The 19,874-nt window shown below is 38.4% G+C and overlaps 1 protein-coding gene across 4 annotated transcripts; it reads left to right on the forward strand.

The window, feature by feature from the left end:
- Positions 1-1,092: 1,092 nt before the first annotated feature.
- On the forward strand, positions 1,093-15,918 carry LOC111342810 (uncharacterized). 4 transcript variants are annotated; one of them, XM_088752247.1, is made up of 9 exons: positions 1,093-1,150; positions 1,268-1,366; positions 4,411-4,731; positions 9,583-10,791; positions 11,416-11,501; positions 12,173-12,392; positions 13,136-13,324; positions 14,121-14,181; positions 14,388-15,918. In XM_088752247.1, the coding sequence occupies exons 2-9, from the start codon at positions 1,306-1,308 to the stop codon at positions 14,404-14,406; spliced, it is 2,166 nt and encodes a 721-aa protein (XP_088608373.1). In that variant the 5' UTR covers positions 1,093-1,150; positions 1,268-1,305; the 3' UTR covers positions 14,407-15,918. The 4 variants fall into 4 exon arrangements, with proteins under 4 accessions (XP_088608373.1, XP_088608375.1, XP_088608374.1 ...); XM_088752249.1 differs by having other exon boundaries at positions 4,429-4,731; XM_088752248.1 differs by having other exon boundaries at positions 1,094-1,154.
- The last annotated feature ends 3,956 nt before the right edge of the window (positions 15,919-19,874 follow it).

The following is a 19,874-nucleotide window of genomic DNA, read 5'->3' on the forward strand; positions in this document are numbered from 1 at the left end:
TCCATAATGAGGCAAATTCTAGAATAAAAATAGTAAAGATAGGAAAATTATCACTCTTGACACAAACCATTTCTGTGCGAAGTAGTTAAATTTGAATCCGTGACATTTTCAATGTAAAGAGCGTGACACATGACTGAATCAACCCGATCTAGTGGAGATCTCTGGTAAGACATGAAGTCCTCTTCATAATAACATATTTTGAATGAGTGTTTCTAAATCTATAACTGACAGAAATTTTAGTGTTTTACAGCATAAGACAGCGGTCAAGACATACTTAATGGAATTTTGACATGTTTCAGCCCACATGAGACAGTCTAATAACTTCACACAGAAAATGTTCATTTCTACCTTCGTAATTGTAATTGCTAACTTTGGGGCAAGTTTGGATGAATTTATGGACATCTTCACCTTAACAAAACAACCGTGCTAGTTTTGAGAATAAGCACTGCCTCAAACATTGATTTTGAGCAAGAAATTAAGTCATATGCACTTTGAACATTGAAAATTAGCAAAGTTCATCGAGCTCCTGTAGCTCGAAAAGAGTAGTTGCCAAAAATGTTTTTATTGTTTACGGCACACCAGCCCTAGTACTAAACATGGACAGTGGTGAGGACTCCAGATCCCGTTACACTTTTGAGAAAAGCGTCTTGGAACAACAGCACACTAGCTCAAATTTGGAAAGTGCTGTTTGTGGTATTTTCAAAACAGCGTAATTCTTCATTGTTTGGTCAGAATTTACATATTTTGCTACTAATCAACAGAAGAGATGTAAAATGATGCCATATGTCCGATATATACTATTTGATCAAATGCGTAAGTGTTTAGAGCCTCCAGCGAAACGCTGAATATTAACGCTGAAATAAACACATTTCTTTGTTTTTGACCGTCCTCGCATCTCGTCGCCAAAAATTTGATAAAATAGCATTACGAACCAAATAAATATAATTTTTGCCGATAGATTAGATCAAATATCTCACAGTAAAAATTTGAGGGAATTCTGTGATCGCCTGAAATTCGAGTGGTCGGTTCTTAGGCTGACAGCCTCTTAATAGCTTAGGTGCGTTTGTTGGCGTTGCTATGGTAATTGTGACATGTTGACTAAATCAAAGGAGCGAGTGAACCACCTTTACATTTCATTTTGCATTCAAACGTGCGTGAGTAGAACTACAGATTTACCTGTTCAAAGATCATTGGAATTTTTCTGCATTTTTTCTCTATATTTACTGGTTTTAACTTGGTTATCTTCTGCCATCTTCCCATTAAATAGTATAACTGGTTGAAAGTTGTTGCGAAAGACACTTCTCGATGGCAAAGGTTTCATTGATATGGACATTACTGATCTTTCACGGCTGTCTTTTCTGTCACGGTAAGAGCTCGCTGTACTTCATCATTTGCTTACAATAGTGAAATTAACCTTTAATTCGTCGCCTGAAGCGAAAACGATACGATGGAAAACGACCCGCTCGAAGAGTAAGATTCAATGAAGCTGAGACTGCATCTGAATAATATTATACCCCCAGCTGTGTGCTGCGCTATACACAGTACGTATCTCTCAGGCACGTTTTTACGATGTTTCCTTTCCTTTGCTTTAAGTTGTGGGAAAAGGTCGTCCCTTACCTCCTGAAACAGTTGTCACTTAGTATATCTTTGGAGGTACTGGTATAGAGGACTTGATTTGCATTCAGCAGCCATGGTGCTATTCTAGAAACACTTGCAAGTTCCTAGCTGCTTCATACCTTACGAATCTCTCTTATTTTGTCAGTTATCACAGTCATGATACTTCTTGGTCTTTTATGAGTTCGAAATCGGATTTCTTGATCTTACCATTCAATGCAGTTGAGTCACAACTAACCCTCGACGGGTTTCCCAAATTTTAGCGAGATAACTCGGTTCAACCCTCCATAAAATAAGTTTGCATTCGCATTAGTGTTACTGCATTGCTAATCAAGAGAAGAATTAAACTTTTAACCAGATTAAGGCTGGAGACTGATGCTACAAATAGCAAATAAACATCGAAAGTCGGAACCTAGGATGCCCGCTCTTTTTCTTCCAAAATTAGGTGTTTATTTTGAAGTAACCGTCATGATGAAAACAAAATACTTTGAATTGTTACCATTTTCGATGCGCTTATTATCATCAAATACAGGTATTACATTAAAAGAAGGACCATTTCAGAAAAAAATAAAGCAATGATTACCGAACAAAATGATAATCAAGATCTATTACCAATGAGCATTTGATAATCAATCATTGATCGGTATACTAACCTGGTATCAAGTTGGTGTGTGTCCAATATCGCCTCTTGAGTAGCACTGCGCCCACCCTTTTCATTATTATCCTAATATAATTCTGTTGTCTTTTTATATGGACAATGTGATCACAAAGAAAGAAAATGAGGAAAAAATAAGCGGAAGGGTGAAGATCGGAGAATGGAGAAGGGGACCTTCACAAAATGCTTAAAACACTCTGTCAAGATGTGTTCTTGCTCGCCAGTTCCCTTATCTAACTTGAAAGGTCATCGGTTTCGAAGTCTCACAAGAACATGTGTATAATAGCTGAACTGCCAAACCTTACCAATGCCATTACTCTCGTTAGTCTTGAGAAAGACGTTGAAGATCTCCGTTTTCCGGTTTTACAATTAGATAAGAGCTAAAAATAGTAAATGCATTTAGCAAACGCAACCTTAACCAAAAACCAAAGAAAAAATAGAAAAACCAAGAGAAGGCACCCCTATAGTGATTATTTAATAATCGTTATTTCTCCCGCAAGGTTTAATAATAACATTTAGTTAAACGGATATGCCTCTTTTCTAAAAAACTTAATAATTTAGCATTAAATAAACCCAGATCCATTCAGCAGCAAATTTCATTGCGTGGACAAGAGCAAAAGTCTTAAAAGATTTTTCCTTTGTCGAGATATGGAAAACGTCTGCGTAAACATTTATGACAAATATTGACATATTTCTGCACTGGATAAACAAAATTGATATTGTTTAATTACTGAGTAATTAAAACTTTATTAATGCAAATTTTCAAAAGACATGCAAGGTAGCTTAAGATGTTTGATGGTTTGTTTGACCTCCGAACTAAACCAGCAACCTTATGGCTGCCTAAGTTACTAGCAACCATCTCAAAAGCTATTCTCTTCTTCTGATCTCTGAACATCACACCATCCTACATGCCCTAGTCTTAGAACATGTGTGACATATATGACATATATAAACATATATAAACATATATGACATATATTGATATATCTCTGCACTGGATAAACAAAATTAATATTGTTCAATCGCCGAGTAATTAAAACTTTAGTAATGCAAATTTTCCAAAAGATAAGTAAGGTAGCTTAGGATGTTTGATGGTTTGTTTGACCTCCGAACTAAACCAGGAACCTCGTGGCTACCTAAGTTACCAACAACCATCTGAAAAGCTATTTTCTTCTTCTGATCTCTGAGCATAATACCATGCTACACGCCCCAGTCTTAGAACTATGTTTGTAATCAAAATTGTTATCATCAAGGGGTGAAGCAAATTTTGTGAGAACCATTAAACTCATATATGCCTGCATATCCATTAAATTAAACAAATGCTAAATGTTCGTAAGAAAACCAAACAAAAGAGAAAAGTATCAATTGTCTTTGTCTTTAAATGCAAGTTAGGTTTAATTGATCCGAAAAGAAACGACCTCTTTGAGTTTTGTAGTGGGCGCTCGCACCGTGGGGCCTGTGGTCTTTTTCTCAAAAATGTGAAAGCTAAAACCTCACTCTATGGAGAACGCCTTACCAGATAACATAAGAGGTGAAAAGGAACTACCGTCTTTTCGTAAAAAAACAAAATTCTTTCTTTTACGCAAGACTTGGCAAAGTTTTCAATCAAGACGACATCCGTTCTTTTAAAATAGTTTCTGTAAAATGTCGTTTCAATGCTCTTAATTCTTGAACATGTTCATCAACTATTTTTTGTTTTTTTTTTTGTTTTTTTGGTTTTTCTTTTTCTCTCTTCTCTTTCGTTCGGTTAATGATTATATGTTTTCTTATTTTTTAGCATGGGGCTTGTTAGTGGGTAGGGTTTCAATTTTGTCTGTTTGTAGGCGATATGGAATGGTACTTTACCTATTACGGAACAACCTTGTCCTATTGTAAATTTACCTGCCTTTCGCAAATTGTTAAATGAATAATGATAAAAAAAAAAAATTAAAGTTGTGTAATTGTCTAGTGGCTGTGCCAAGCTCAGTGAGAATTCAAATCCCTCACAAGGTGCATCGACGCCATCTTATTTTTTTTACGTCCTGTATCTTACTTTCCCTAATAGTTCAGCCAACACGTTTCTCAAACTTTTACTCTTTACACAATGGCAACTACAATCTATTTTAACTCACGATATGCTTTCCTTCCATGTGCATCCGGAGGAATAACTACCAACGCAGTTACAGCTGAAAGAGTAACTACCACTTTAACAACCGAAGGAGAAGTAACTACTTCGGTGGTATCCGGCGATGGAGTGACTAGCACGAGGGTGGTCGGAGGAGAAGTAACGACCACTGGAAACGCAGCAGGAAAAGAAACAGCCACAACAACAGTGGCTGGAGTAGAAGTGACCAGCTTCGTAGTAGTCGGGAGTGAGGTTAGTAATAGAGCAGTAACCGGAGGAGACGCAACTACCACTGGAGGAGCAGTAACTAGCACAGCGTCAGTGAGTGTTATCGCAACTACCACCACAGGAATTGGAGGTAAGGCAACCTCAACAGTTCGAGAATTTTCACCTTGTCATCTTACGACGGAGCAATTAATGTCTTCGATTTGCCACAAACAGTGCGTATCAAATCCAGAAGACCTTCTTGAATCTACTGCCTGAATCATTAACTTATCCTTCAAATCTTTTCGATCAAAGCCGGTTTGTTAAAGATTTCGGTGTAAATATTAAAACTAAAAAACCAAGTACACATGTGTTACGAAGAGTTCAATAGAGTAGATGTCATGCGTAGAGGCTCAAAGAGCCATTTCACTTTCATGAAAAGCAAGGAAGCGTGACGGGTTATTTTTTGTATCCATTCAATGATTAGTCCCTACTCATTTATTCAAAATCTTATTTACGATTCATTTTTAAACGCATGCGTCCGTTTTAGTCGCAAATTTTTGTGGTATCACTCGTTACGAAAGCTAAAAATTCATTCAGCTACCATCAGTGCCTTGATATAAGAGTAATTTTATTAATTAATTCTTTATTGGTAGTGTATAATTTGATTTTAGTATAATTTCAGAGCTGAGCAAAGAGTTTCCAGCAATCTGATTGGTCGAGCGGATCCTTATATGACGCTATATAAACCGCTCCACGCGGTTTATCTAAAATGTTTAAATAAAATGCTAATAAATGTTACTAAACTGTTATGAAAATCGAGTTTCCAGATGGGATTTGAACCCACGCCCCTCCGTGATCTAGTCGGATGCTCTAACCACTGAGCTACAGGAGACTCTATGGTGAGCAAGGGTCAATTGTTTATTTCATCTTTACATGCTCACTTTGGAGGCTGGTTGGCTGCATGTGATGCTTTAATGCATGTGATGCTTTAATGTGACAGCGTGATGCTGTTAGTGAGCTTCTATGCGCTAGCTGATGTTTGGCTGTGTAGCCGCGTGATGCGGTTCCAGTCAATACCCACTAATTGACCCTTGCTCACCATAGAATCTCCTGTAGCTCAGTGGTTAGAGCATCCGACTAGATCACGGAGGGTCGTGGGTTCAAATCCCGTCTGGAAACTCGATTTTTAAAAATTGTTTATTTCATCTTTAAGCTGTTATGATTTTAGAAAGTTCTCTGTTGTTCAGCTCTGAAATTATGCTAAAACAATTATTCGCCTCAGGTTCGCTGAATATTGTCGAATAATCCCCTCGACTTCGTCTCGGGGATTATTCGACATTCGACTTCGTCTCGGGGATTATTCGACGATATTCACCTCACCTTCGGCGAATAATTGTTAAGTATCATAAACTTGTTACCGTTTTCATTTAGAAGTCTCAATTGAGAAACCCGTCTACTGCGATTTTGTCAGTATTATGCTGTAACTGAAGTTTAAAATATACTTATACAACTTGCTAGCAGAGAATTAGCACGTTAGATCCCGTTTGTGAGCTTAGTGCAGCAGCCTCTCTCATCAGAGCGAAACCTACTGGAATCCTGTAAAGTTCAAGTAGTCCTGGAAAAGTATATTTTGAGTAATAACCTGTACACTCGAAGTCTTCCGTTATCATGAATTAATATCCCTATACTTTTATGCCGGAACACTAAACAGTTCAAATCAAAACATATGAGATAATCTGTATGAATTTATATGGATAATTAATAGGTGAAGGTAAAATATTCTCCTCTCAAATGGAAACTATCTTCAAAAGAGAAGCTACAGGTCGTGAAAATTTGGCGTCTAGTCAAAGTCCAGTCATACTTTCTGGAAGGGAAAAATAGAGTTTTTAGAGACAAAATTAAATATATTCCTGCTTATTCATTATTCAAAATGTGTCTGTCTTGACCCAACAATTCAATTTAACATATCTTTTTGTTTTCCCCACAACCGCAGAAGAAACAAATCTACTGCGTCCAACATTTTACAAAAACAAAGAAAACCGATAGAAAAGGAATAACGAATAGCCTCAGGCGTGTTTCGGGGGTTTGGAGACGTTGGTATGGTAATTATGACATGGTAAACTTATAAAACAAGTGCACATTTTCCATTCATTTGCATTCAAACGAGCGTGAGTCAAACACCAAATCTACCCGTTCAGAGATCGTGGCAATTTTTTTTATAATTTATTCCAAATTCACCGGTTTTTATTTTGTTTTTCTGCTGTGTCTTTCTCTTCAACAACGTTCCGATTATAACTGGTTGAAAGTTGTTGAGAAAGACGACCCCACTAATAACATTACACTTGGCGATGGCGAAGGTTACATTCATAATGACATTACTGATCTTTCAGGGCTGTCTTTTTTGTCACGGTAAAAATGTTCACTGTTTTTCATTATTTGCTCACATTAGTGATTAGAACAATAGAAAATGATCGGCTCAAAGAGTAAGATGCAATGAAGGTTAGACTACCTGTGAATAGATTATAACCTTGGCTAAGCTCGGTGGTTTATCCAGAACGTATCTTCAAAGGAATAAAGGCTGATAGTTTCGAAAGAAATTGTTTGAGGCTGCGTCGGTGGGGGTAACGAAATAATTCTAATAATATCTTCAAAGCACATCTTTGAGATATTTCCTTTCCTTTTAGTTGTGAGGAAAGTTCGTGCCCTAACCAACCGAAGCACTAGTGACTTTGCACATCTTTGAAGTTACTTGTATAGAGGACTTGTTAGTTATTATGGTCATGATACTTCAGGGTCTTTTAAGAGTTCGAAATTGACATCGCACGACGTTGATCGTATGATTCAATGCAATTTAGTCGAAACTAACCCTCCATGGTTTCCCAAAATTTCAGCAAGGATAACTTGCTTAAACCCACTATATGAAAAACCTGCTTTTGTGTTATCGTAACTGCATCGCGCTCAATTGTAAGCCATGTCTCTTTAAAAACGCTGACAGAATAGGTGTTTATTTTGAGGTAACAATGGAAACAAAATACTTGAAATCGTGACCGTTTTCGATGCGTCTTTTGGTTATCAAATAGGTATTCCATCAAAAGAGGGGTTGTTTAAGGAAAAATAGAGCTTTGATTACCGAAAACAAAAATCATGGTACAATGTCAATGATCACTCGACAATCAATTATTGATCGGTATATTAAACGAAATAGTCCGGATAATCAAGAATATGAATATTAATGAGGCATAGATAGCTTTATCGAGCTGTTCATTATGTACAACCCTACGGCGATTTACGCGTTAGCCCTTCGCTGTTCTCTGAGTTGTCGGCAAACTTCCTAATCTTTTCCTTGTTCATGCTGTTATCAGATATCTGCTGCTTACCAGCGCCGTATTCAGCTGACATATTTGTTCCTTTTTCTCCTCTTTCTAATCGCGAAATTATAGACTGTTCATCTTTTATCGACAGTATGGATCGCTTACGCCCCAAGAACATGATGATCATGAATAGACATTCGCGACACTGTGTAGCTTGGTATCTTGCTTACCACGCCGAACGAGCCAATAGAGCGTGAAATCTCGCTTAGTAACAAAGCAACTCTAAGCCAATCAGACCTCATTCGAATGTTCTCCATTAGTTACCGCTCGTCCGAGCGCTGCTTTTGCTTTTTGAAACTGAAGCAAACTCACGCTGTAGTTTAGAAAAGTATATAGCTCCGGATCTTGATCAAGACTGATAAATATTCGTAACAAAATTGGGACCAGAGAAAAAGTCCGGATAATCGAGAAATCCGGATAATCGAGGTCCGTGTAGTCGAGGTTCGACTGTACTAACATGGTATCAAATTCGCGTGTGTCCAATATCGCCCTCTGAGTCAAACTCAGCCCACCCTTTTCACTATTGTCTTAAAAAATGTTGTTCCCTTTTTAAGTGGAGAAGGTGTTCACAAACAAAAATTGAGGACAAAGAGCTCAATTTTGAAGATCACCGAATAGCTAGTGAAGAGGACCCTCACCTCTCTTACAACACTCTGAATAAAATGTAGCTCTGTAGCAAATGTATTCTGGCTCAACGGTTCCACGAATGGAGTCATTCAAACTTTTACAGTTCACGAAATGCTCCTGTCACGAGATAGAAACCAAATAATTAATCTGAGAATTCATCCCCAATCAATAATGACAGCGAGACAAATGACCCATCTCTAGTTCCTCTAGATCCAACATGGACAACAACAGTAAATGAGAACTTACCTCCAAGAATATCAGCAAGAAGCTTACTTCCGAAGAGATCGCCATTTTGATCTGCAAACAATTTTGCTTGTACGTGTCCTTGTTCATTATGATTATTGCCTACTGAAAATTTGCTATCAATTCCAAGAGGATCACTGATGTATTCTATTTTTTTTTTTGTCACTCTGGGAGGATCACCCATTAATATGACTTTTAATAACTTTTTATGGTCCTGTTACCAAACTATTTCTTTGCCTCCAAAATTAAAGAATTGGGTAGGTTGTCAAACACTTTTCATTCACATCTGTGAGAATTTAAAAGTGAACTGCTTGATTCATGTTAATGTCACCATTATTCGTTTGTTTTTTACGAAGGGTGGAACAAATTTTGTGAGAACAATTACCATTATTAAAAAAATAATATCAAATATGCCTGAATCTCAATTAACTTGAACAAATGCTGAATGTTCGTAAGAAAACCAAACAAAAGAGAAAAGAGACAAGTGTCAAAGTCGAGCAATTGTCTGGTGGCTGTGTCAAGCTGGTTAAAAGATTCGAATCCTTCAGTAGGTTCATTGACGCGATGTTTTTTTCTATTAGCTCCTGTATTTTACTTTCTCTTTTTGTTCAGCCAAAACGTCTCTCAAAATTTTACTCTTTACACGATGGCAACTACATTGTCTTTTTTAGCTCACTTAATGCTTTCCTTCTATGTCCGAAATTGTGACATTTCTAAACTACAAAGTCTTCCTGACGTTGATCACTATAATTTAACTTCAGGTTCCGCTACAACAACCTATATCACACCCAGCCCAGCCACAATGGTTGGAGGTGGAAAAACAACCACCGCAGCCGTTGCAACCACAGTTATAGTACCTGGAGTTTCCGAAACTACCACTGCAGTTGGAGGTGGAGTATCATTCACTACAGCTGGTGGAGAGGTAAGTAACACCGCAATAAGCGGAGAAGTAACTACCACCTTAGTAGGCGAAGGAGACGTAACTACCACTGGAGGAGCAGTAACTAACACAGCGTCAGTGGGTGTTATCGCAACCACTACCACAGGAATTGGAGGTAGGGTAACCTCAACAGTTGAAGGAAGGGAAACTTCATCGGCAGTGGATAAAAGTGTAGTATCTCCGACAAGCACGCCAACAGGACCACCGTCAAGCCCGCCAACAGGACCACCGTCAAGCCCGCCAACAGGACCACCGTCAAGCACGCCAACAGGACCACCGTCAAGCACGCCAACAGGACCACCGTCAAGCACGCCAACAGGACCACCGTCAAGCACGCCAACAGGACCACCGTCAAGCACGCCAACAGGACCACCGTCAAGCACGCCAACAGGACCACCGTCAAGCACGCCAACAGGGCCACCGTCAAGCACGCCAACAGGACCACCGACAAGCACGCCAACAGGACCACCGTCAAGCACGCCAACAGGACCACCGTCAAGCACGCCAACAGGGCCACCGTCAAGCACGCCAACAGGACCACCGACAAGCACGCCAACAGGACCACCGTCAAGCACGCCAACAGGACCACCGTCAAGCACGCCAACAGGACCACCGTCAAGCACGCCAACAGGACCACCGTCAAGCACGCCAACAGGGCCACCGTCAAGCACGCCAACAGGACCACCGACAAGCACGCCAACAGGACCACCGTCAAGCACGCCAACAGGACCACCGTCAAGCACGCCAACAGGACCACCGTCAAGCACGCCAACAGGACCACCGTCAAGCACGCCAACAGGACCACCGTCAAGCACGCCAACAGGACCACCGTCAAGCACGCCAACAGGGCCACCGTCAAGCACGCCAACAGGACCACCGACAAGCACGCCAACAGGACCACCGTCAAGCACGCCAACAGGACCACCGTCAAGCACGCCAACAGGACCACCGTCAAGCACGCCAACAGGACCACCGTCAAGCACGCCAACAGGACCACTTCCAAGCAGTGTTTGCGTGGATATTAGAGTAGGTGAGCATAAAAATCAGATTCTTGAGGAACTGTTGTGCCCCTAGGATGGGAGAGTGAAATGAATAGTTGATCATTAAGGTCAAGTTGACGGCGTCAATTAATCGCTATGACGGATTTTATCAAAGGTTGCATCAGCTTGTAATACGAGGAACTAAAGGTAAAAGATTGCAGTAAATCCCTCGCTGGCAGGGACACTGGCAAGTGCCCAATTTCCAGCCTATCTAGATCCAGCAAATGATTGTCACAAGGAATAAGAACCCACTTAAGCTTCTTTTTAAGACGCCTGATTTCACTGCAATTGAGCTAATGCTCTGATTCCAATAAATTTTATCACCCTTAATGTTAGTAGGTGTTGAAGGAAGATAAACTTAATTTGTCCCAAATTGTAAAATGATCGAAAGCTGAATTGAACTGTATGCCTCGGAGTTTCATGCCACTTAAAACAGGGCGTACGGTAGATATTCATTTCCATCATCTCAGCTTCAAGGAATATTGCCACAATCCTTTAGGCAAACGCAGTCCGAAAAAAACTGAGTCACACAATGACATTATCACGCTTACCAAACGAGTATCAATACCTAAGTGAGGCTTTGTATTCTATTTGTTCAATTTTCTTATGATTAGTTTTAGTAGTAGAAATCTACGTGAAAGTCACAGTTGATTGTTCTGGCGGCAAGTCGGAGGTCTTAATCAATACCATAGAAGTTGGCGTAAGTACGGAGCTTGCTTTCTTTCATTACAATGGTTTCTAACATCATTTCGTGGCTGCTCTTATCTGGAAAGACACTCAAATATATTTCAACGCGCCGTTTGATGGACAATGAGAAATCTAAATGAATTCTAGATGAGGGGAAAAAAGTGAAAGTTGAAAAAAGGGAAGAAAAAGATCTTCACTCCAAACTCGAATAACCTTTAAATAATCTGGACATTTTTAACCTGGATATTTTAAATTGAATAGCTGGTAAAATATCATTTCTCACTGTATATAGATTTTTGTCACATTCAGGAATTTTATGAATTATTTGGGGTTGAAAAGAGTCTAGGTCTGTAATTGGCTCAGGTGTCCCATTCCAACCTCTCACTACCTATATATATATATAGATATGCGCACATTTCCCTTGAGGCCATTGGGTCTCATCACTGACATCTCTTACTTTTTAAGTGTAAATGTTTTGCAATCGAGTGTATATATATTTTAAATGTATTACCTTGCATGAACTCGCTGATTTACCCATTTTATTTTTGTCCTTTTTTGAAAAAGTCTATAACAAACCGCAGGATGGTTTGATTTTAAGTTTTATTCACACCGAATGCAAAAGTAGGTCACGAAACCTTACGTTCTCCTCTCTCGTAATCACTCACACGTTTTTCCAATCTACAGTTTTTAAAAATGCTCATGAAAGTAGGATTCAGACCCTGTGGTGCGGAAGTTAAGAGCGCCACCTGCAATTCTCCGTTTGAAGGGAAACTTATGCTGTCACTGCACGCTGGAGGACCCTCTGGAATTACGATCGAGCAAGTATTTAAGGATGGACTTCAACAAGGCGCATTTGGCAACGATATAAGAGCAGATAACACAGTATACACTCTCGAGTTTCAAGGTACTTCTTTCAACTGCATGTAAAATTAGTCGTTAATTTTCATAGTTCAACTTCGAGATGTCTGAGATGAGTCACGGTCCCGGTACTTCACAAAGTCAAGGCTGACAGATAAGCTTCCCGGGAAAAACATGAAACTTTAGCTCGCTGCTTTAAATTTTTCTAAGTGGAAGCTCATCCCGAATTTGAAGAAAAGAAGAACAAAACGAGTGAAACCCCCAAAGGAAAGCTTTTCCTTTTCTTTATTTCACGCGCAAATTTTACAAATGTGTCCCCAGTTAAAAGTGAAATTTACATAGTAATGAAGATCAGAATGCAATAGAGGTCATAAAGAAGCTTTTATTCCAGACCGTATCGTCTGTTGTAGCAACCGAGATACGTGTATCAATTTTACACCTCAGAGATCTGTAGGGTGAGACAAGAGCTCAGCTCTCGTTGAGAATACTTAAGAAGGTCCTCAGAGGCCGATCTATATACAAATCAAGAGGTTTTCTTCATTTACTTATCTAATTGTTTAATGTCAATCTTAAGGTAAGTGATTGATGAGTGTTTTGGAAGTTTTTTTCTAGCGTTTCTAGGCTCTCTTCAGGCAGAGACGCGATTGATGCTTAGCAGTCAGTTGAAACGGCATTAAGTGAGCCTCACGCAGCCATTTCTTACCTCGTCCTCCTTTCTCGCTGTTCCTAATGACGGAACACCAAGTAAAAATACATGCTAAGGTGTACTTACTATTTGATTATATGTAGGAGTTGATATAAAAAAAACGCCCAAACCTGGAGAGTGCGACAGAGTCTGCTGTGATGGAGCAGGCGGGGAATTGCTTGTAGAGGTAACATGCACTCCTGCAGACAAATGTAAAGGTATTGACCTTTCAGACAGGAAAGATGACGGATATTGCCAAGGGGAACCTAAAGCTTATTGCGAGTGCAGTAACGGTAAGGTCTTGAAATTGAATATTTAACAAATAGATTTCGTGTTGCTGGGTTTCTGTTCAGTAATAGATCATAGATTACGTCAAAATGTGGTAAGGACCAAAACACCACAGCAACATGACATTTATTTATTATATATGATGAAAAAAAAGCAAAATGTCGCTAATGGTGACGTCATCTGCTCGTCTGTTCTCCAATATATCATGAGTAAGAACCAATCACTGTGCGTGTGTAATCCAGTTTATCCAATAATTAAGCAAAAAAAAAAAAAAATTCGTTCTATTGCTTTTATGACATAACTAGTTTTGTGCGGGTTCTATAACATGATAAAGCATTCGCTTGGACACTGAATTCACCGATTAGATGATGCGCTCTATCTTCATTATCTTACAACATACAAATATGTAGAGATTATTCACAACCGAAGAAGATGGAAACGCTAGAAAGATCAGGGGAGCTGGTATTCTCATGCATTGCTCAGTTTCCTTCGATTGGCTGACTCAGTGAGTAACAAGATAGGTCTTCGTGAAAGCGATTCATTTTCTTGAAGAGTAGGGGCAGTGTATGGCGTTCAAACTTAAATTTTAGCCATCAACCAGTAGGAACCCAATTTATTTCTACGCATATGGAGTCTAATTGGACAACATAACTCATAATAACTAAATGGGTTTAATTTGATGCAAATAAAGGTTACCTTTGCATTTATTCACCCTCCCTTACTCTGTCATAAATGAAGGACCCCTGAGAAATGCGATTGAATTTGCGACGATAATCTAACGGTTTTCATTTTTGTATCAAGGTTTACAGGACTTGCCAAGTTTCGCTTTAATCGCTGCACTGGGACTCGCATCGTTGATGAAGTAAGTAGCAGGAATGAAATAAATAATTGAGAAAATATGTCGCAGGTATCGACAGAAAACGGTAGTACTGTTTTCGAGGTTGTCAAATACACGATACTAAGTCGAAACCAGAAAAACAGAAAGATGCGTTTACAATCTATTCTATTATTACACGGTTGCCCGAAATTGTTCATTATAATTAAGCTCTCTTCTCTTGTTTTCCTCAGGTCCATATTCTCATCGTAGCGGCGCATGCTTAATGTATACGTCGGACATCAATTTGGAAACATGACTATTTTTTATGGGCCCACAGTAACAGACACGTCGTGTCGGAGGGAGAGTCTTGCAACAGACAATAGACCTTTTTAAGTTTTATAGGTATGAAGATGAATCATAGAACGACAAAATAAGAAGAAGTGTTTGGCATTTTCCTTAGATATACATGATGTCATTGTAAACCCGACTATCTTAACACGAATGATTCTTTAGTTCCTCTTTTCTATCATCGCCATTCCTGACTGGCATATCTAGCCTGGAGAAGTAAAATACCCTCAAGCAAGGATTTGATATGAGAGATTTGATGTACGAGAGGATCAGTCTTGACGATGGACTCTTCGAGTGTCCCGAATATGGTCACAACTACACTCATCATGTCATACCGGTCTGTCTATCTTTCTTGTAATCGAGAATGTTCACCTTGTCATCTTACGATGGAGTAAATGATGTCTTTGATCTGTCACAAACAGTGCATATCAAATCCAGAAGACCTTCTTGAATCCATTGCATGAATCAGCAACTTTCCCTTCAAATCTTTTTGATCAAAGACGGTTTGTAAGAGTTTTCGGTGTAAATATTATAGGTAAAAAACCAAGTATACATGTGTTTCGTTGAGTAGATGTCATGCGTAGAGGCTCAAAGCGCGGATCTATTGCATTTTCATGAAAAGCGAGAAAGTACATAGAGTTATTTTTTATATCCGTTCGATGATGCTTAGTCCCTACGTCATTATTCAAGATCCTATTTAGGATTCATATTTGAACGTATGCGTCTGTTTTATTCGCAAATTTGTTTTGGTTTCAGTCGTTACTAAAGCTTAAAGCTCATTTAACTGCTATTGGTACATTAATATAAGAGTAATCTTATTCATTATTCTTTATTAGTAGTGTGTGATTTGATTATATGATAACCTTGTTACCGTTTTATTTAGAAGTGTGTGCGCTGAAGTGTGTTCTGTAAATAAATTTAATTAAGAAACCCGTCTACTGCGATTTTGTATTATGCTGTCAAAATCCTAGTTGGGATTCATTTTTGAACGAATGTGTCCGTTTTAGTCGCAACATCTTTTCGGTATCAGTCGTTACTAAAGCTTAAAGTTCATTCATTTACTACAAGTACGTTAATATAAGAGTAATCTGGGCGGATACAGGGGTGGTTCGAGTGGTTCGGTCGAACCCCCTAAATTTTCCCTCAGAACGCTGGAAATCATGTTTCCGAAGACCTAATTTTCAAAATCTTGGACACCTCAGAAGGGGAACAATTCTCCGAACCCCCCCTTGACTAAATCCTGGATCCGCCCTTAATTCTTTATTAGTAGTGTGTTATTTGATTATATGATAACCTTGTTACCATTTCATTTTAGAAGTGTGTACGCTAAAGTGTGTCCTGTAAATAAGTCTTAATTAAGAAACCTGTCTACCGCGATTTTAACAGTATTATGCTGTAACTGAAGTGTAAAATACACTTTCACTTATACAACTAGCTAGCTGAGAATTAGAACGTCTGGTCACGTTTGGACATAACCAGCAACCTCTTATTCCCTAGCGCACCCAGTGCAGCAGCCTCTCTAATCAGAGAAAAACTTACTCGAACCCTGCACAGTTCATAAAGCCATGCAGACGTAATTTTTGAGGAATAACCTATAAGCTAACGATAACCCGTACACTGCAAATCTTTTTTTATTATGAATTAATATTCGTTTACTTTTATGCCGAAACGCTAAACAGTTTGAATCAAAATATATAGGATTATGCGTATGAATATATGTGAGGTTTCAAGAGCAATGGAAATTTGAAAAAGCAACAAGCTTTTCACTGGGACCTCTACTCGCCCAAAAGAGCGTGTCAGTTAATTGAAAGGGACATTTTTCAAGAAAATTCTTCGAAAAGAAAAAAAAAGCTTCTAGAAGATTTTATGACTGGAGCTGATAATTTGAAAAGCACAGTTGCTGCTCTATGGGTTCAAGTTAAATTTTAGTTAAAATTTTTCCTTAACGAAACCTCTCCTTACGGAGTATTTCAGTGCTAATGTTAATGTGGCACATCCCCGCCGTGTTTACTTGTCTCAGCCAAGATAGCGCTTTATACAAAATTGAGCAGCTAAAGGAAAAGAGTGTGTACATAGACTGTTGAGATTGAAAAATGCGACCTTTACGCTTTTCATAGACTAGCTCATTAATTATGGTCAAAATTTTTGTTTTATTTTAACCAGAGCAGAGAGATCTGGATAGTTAAACTTATTCGCTGATTTTTTCACCCAACTCTCTATAGAAAGAGAGCAAGTTTCTAAAGATGAACTGTGGTGCTGCGTCGGTGTGAGTAACAGGGTATTTGGGTTTTATCAACCACCGTAAAGAGTTTTAAGCTGACGTTTCAAGCTTTAGCCCTTCGTCATTCGCTCGGACGAAGGGCTAAAGCTCGAAACTTCGGCTTTGAAGCTCTTTACGGTGGCCAAACTACATTATCAACTCAGTTGATAAAACCCAAACTCTCTAGGTACCTTTGCGACGAGGAATTTGCCTTACAAAGTTTTTCGGTGCCTGCTTGAGCTTACCTGCCTTTCCTACATTTTCTAATCACAAAAAATGAAAACTCAAAATGCTACAAGAGGGGCGCTAACTACAAAAACTCCGCGGTTACAAACAAGATATTTAAAAACGTATGATGGATAAGACCAATTTATGAATTATATTTGTATAACTACTAATATGTCTTATGAGAATCTATAATTAATGCAAATACAAAATTCTATTTATTTTGTAATGTGTCCTATCTGTGGAAACAAAGCATCGACAATTTAGGGTTCTCGGTGTTCTTGTCCACACATACGAATTATAATGCTACACTGGAAAATAAGATTTAGCTGTAAACCACGGAAAATAAACAGAATCCTTAAGTTTTGTATTCGTATTATTATTCCGATGTTAATCGGAATTGACATTAAAAATGTATTATTGAGCTTTTAAGATGCACACTTTGCCAAATTGTCGATCGATTTTAATTATGAATTCATCAAAAGCAACTATAGGTCATACAAACATCGATAATTATTTCAAATTGAAATCTATGCTACATTTTCTTAGCTGCTGGGAAACTCTGAGCGAGAAGCTGATTTGAATTTTCAATGTAGTTTAATGTTTAGTGGTTCTAAATTTCAACCGCCATTGTGGAAGAAGGCTAGGCAATTTGTGATTAATTAAAACAGCCATCTTTCCCACTGTGAATGTCCAGAATAACTGAAATTGCGATATCAACATCTCCTTATGAAACCTATAATGCATAATAAACCATGCATAAAGCTTTTTAATGAAAAAAAAAAATTAGGCAGGAGACAAATCAACAATTCTTTGGAAGACAGTATTATTTCTATCCAAATGAAGGCATTTGTATTCACGATGGACACTTTTAAAAGAACAAAAGTAGCCGTCTAGGTTATCGACATATGCTTTGGCGCTTTGCCTCAGGCGAGAAAAATAGACGGTAGAGTCTTATTTTATCCATAGCAGCTACGGACTTATCAGTGTCAATATTTTGTCTGACAAGGCTCAAGGCTAATCAGCTCATGCGATATCTAAGCTGTCACAGTGGCCAATGGTGTCACCTTTTGACATAATGGCTTTGGCATATTGACGATGTGAACAAGAGCCTTTGCTCATCATCACAGAGGTGGCGGGGATGAATCGCATGTAGTTTAAAATGATGCGCTTTCGACCTTCAACGGTCAGGAGACGGCGATCTCAAAGTGCATCCAGTGCTTTGAAAGACAAGGATAGCAGCCATGCAAAACAAGATTCCAAGCCGGTAAAGAAGAAGTCGGTGCAGTGGGCAGACGATCTCAAACGAGAACAGTTTGGTAGGCCACCTTTGCGAAAATACAACTCTGACGGTATCCTTGAGTTCGACCAGGCATTAAAGAAGCTTACCAGGGTATCAAGCATGTTAGAAACATCGACGACACTGGAAAAGGATTTTGATGAAGATTTACAGATAATTCAGAAAAAGCTTATGGCGGAAGTAGATCTGAAGAAGGCCGATGGAAAAACAGCAATTGAGCCTACCGGAGATTAATTCGAAACCGCTTGCTGCATGAATACTGAGTATTCACGCGGCATCCTTTGTTCATTTTCTAGAAAAGACAGAAAATAGTGTACTCGAATTGTTTTCATTGAGCAAGGATTATGACTTTTAACTCCGCTCTCTTGTTTGAAATTCATTGCAGATCTTAATGTAAGAAAATATATTTAATTTAAACAGAAACTGATGGCAGGTGCCGACCACCAGCTTAAAATTAAACTTAACTTAAATCGTAAAAATACTTTTTGTAAAAGTGATCGCGAGGTATCGGTGAATTAATCCTTTTTTGTGAAGAGCTAAATGCGTGAGATTATTTACTTTGCTTCGACGATCACGAGGTTTATATCTTAAACAATGAGTAAATCTTGGAATATCCACATGGTATTAAATTATTCAGCGGGGGCTTGCGTGCGAGATGGTTTTGGTGTCTGGCTTGTTTCCAAATTTTTCGTCGAACCCTTCTCGCACAGCAAAGAGAATTAAAGAGAATTAAAGAGAAACAAAACAAACATTTAGAGTCATTTTGAATAAAATTCCTCACGACTGTTTCATTATTTAAGAATTCTGTCTAAGAATATTTTAGTGGGCCTTAATTTTTTATTTACATAACAACATTCGAAGACCTTTTTTCAACTGTTGAATGTCTCATATCCCAAGGCCACAAGTACTGATGGGAAAAGGGGGGATAAAATTTTCAAATACAATTTGAAAAGATTTCATTTAAATCATATTGCAATGTGTACAATAACAATTCCTTGTTATCAATACCCCCCTATTTTTCTCATTGACGTAAGTTTTTCTTTCTTTTTTTTCTTTTTTTTTTTTTACATAGGAATATAAGTAAACGTATTGTTAGTCCTTGTTATGTACTGCAGTGTTGTTATTGTATCACAATAAAAAAAATAAAAAAATAAATGATAGGTTCAGCCAATAACTTGAACAGTCTGTGTAGTTTCATATTCTGACTCGTTTATTTTGATAAGTGGGGTGGTTTGAGTGTTTGTATGTGTGCGTTTCCTGTTTTTCATTAATATTGAAAGAGTTACGACGTTTAGAGATGTCATTCCTCAGGCTACAATAAAATAAGTTCTAAGGCATTTTGTAGGCTGTCGGAAGGCAAGGGACCGCCACTGAAGTTCTGTAAGGCTATCCTTTCTCAAATGTTTGTTTTCTTGCCAAAGAGACGAGGCTTGCCTCTCTTGTATTTCAATAGCAAATTAATGCCATTTTCAAATATTCAAATTGAATTACATTTCAATAACAAGAAAAAAAGATAGTTCTTCTGATCCTGAATTTCCAACATCGCATTACCATTACTATGTAAAATAAATCCTTATTTTACACTTTAAAGTGCAAAACTTGCTA

This window comes from Stylophora pistillata, chromosome 3 (assembly GCF_964205215.1).
Source record: "Stylophora pistillata chromosome 3, jaStyPist1.2, whole genome shotgun sequence".
Classification (NCBI taxonomy): domain Eukaryota; kingdom Metazoa; phylum Cnidaria; class Anthozoa; order Scleractinia; family Pocilloporidae; genus Stylophora; species Stylophora pistillata.

Coding starts and splice junctions, on each gene's coding strand:
- LOC111342810 (XM_088752247.1), top strand. CDS start 1,306: ATGGCAAAGGTTTCATTGATATGGACATTACTGATCTTTCACGGCTGT. Junction 4,732..9,582: donor TACCACCACAGGAATTGGAG/GTAAGGCAACCT, acceptor ATTTAACTTCAG/GTTCCGCTACAACAACCTAT. Junction 10,792..11,415: donor TTGCGTGGATATTAGAGTAG/GTGAGCATAAAA, acceptor TCTTATGATTAG/TTTTAGTAGTAGAAATCTAC.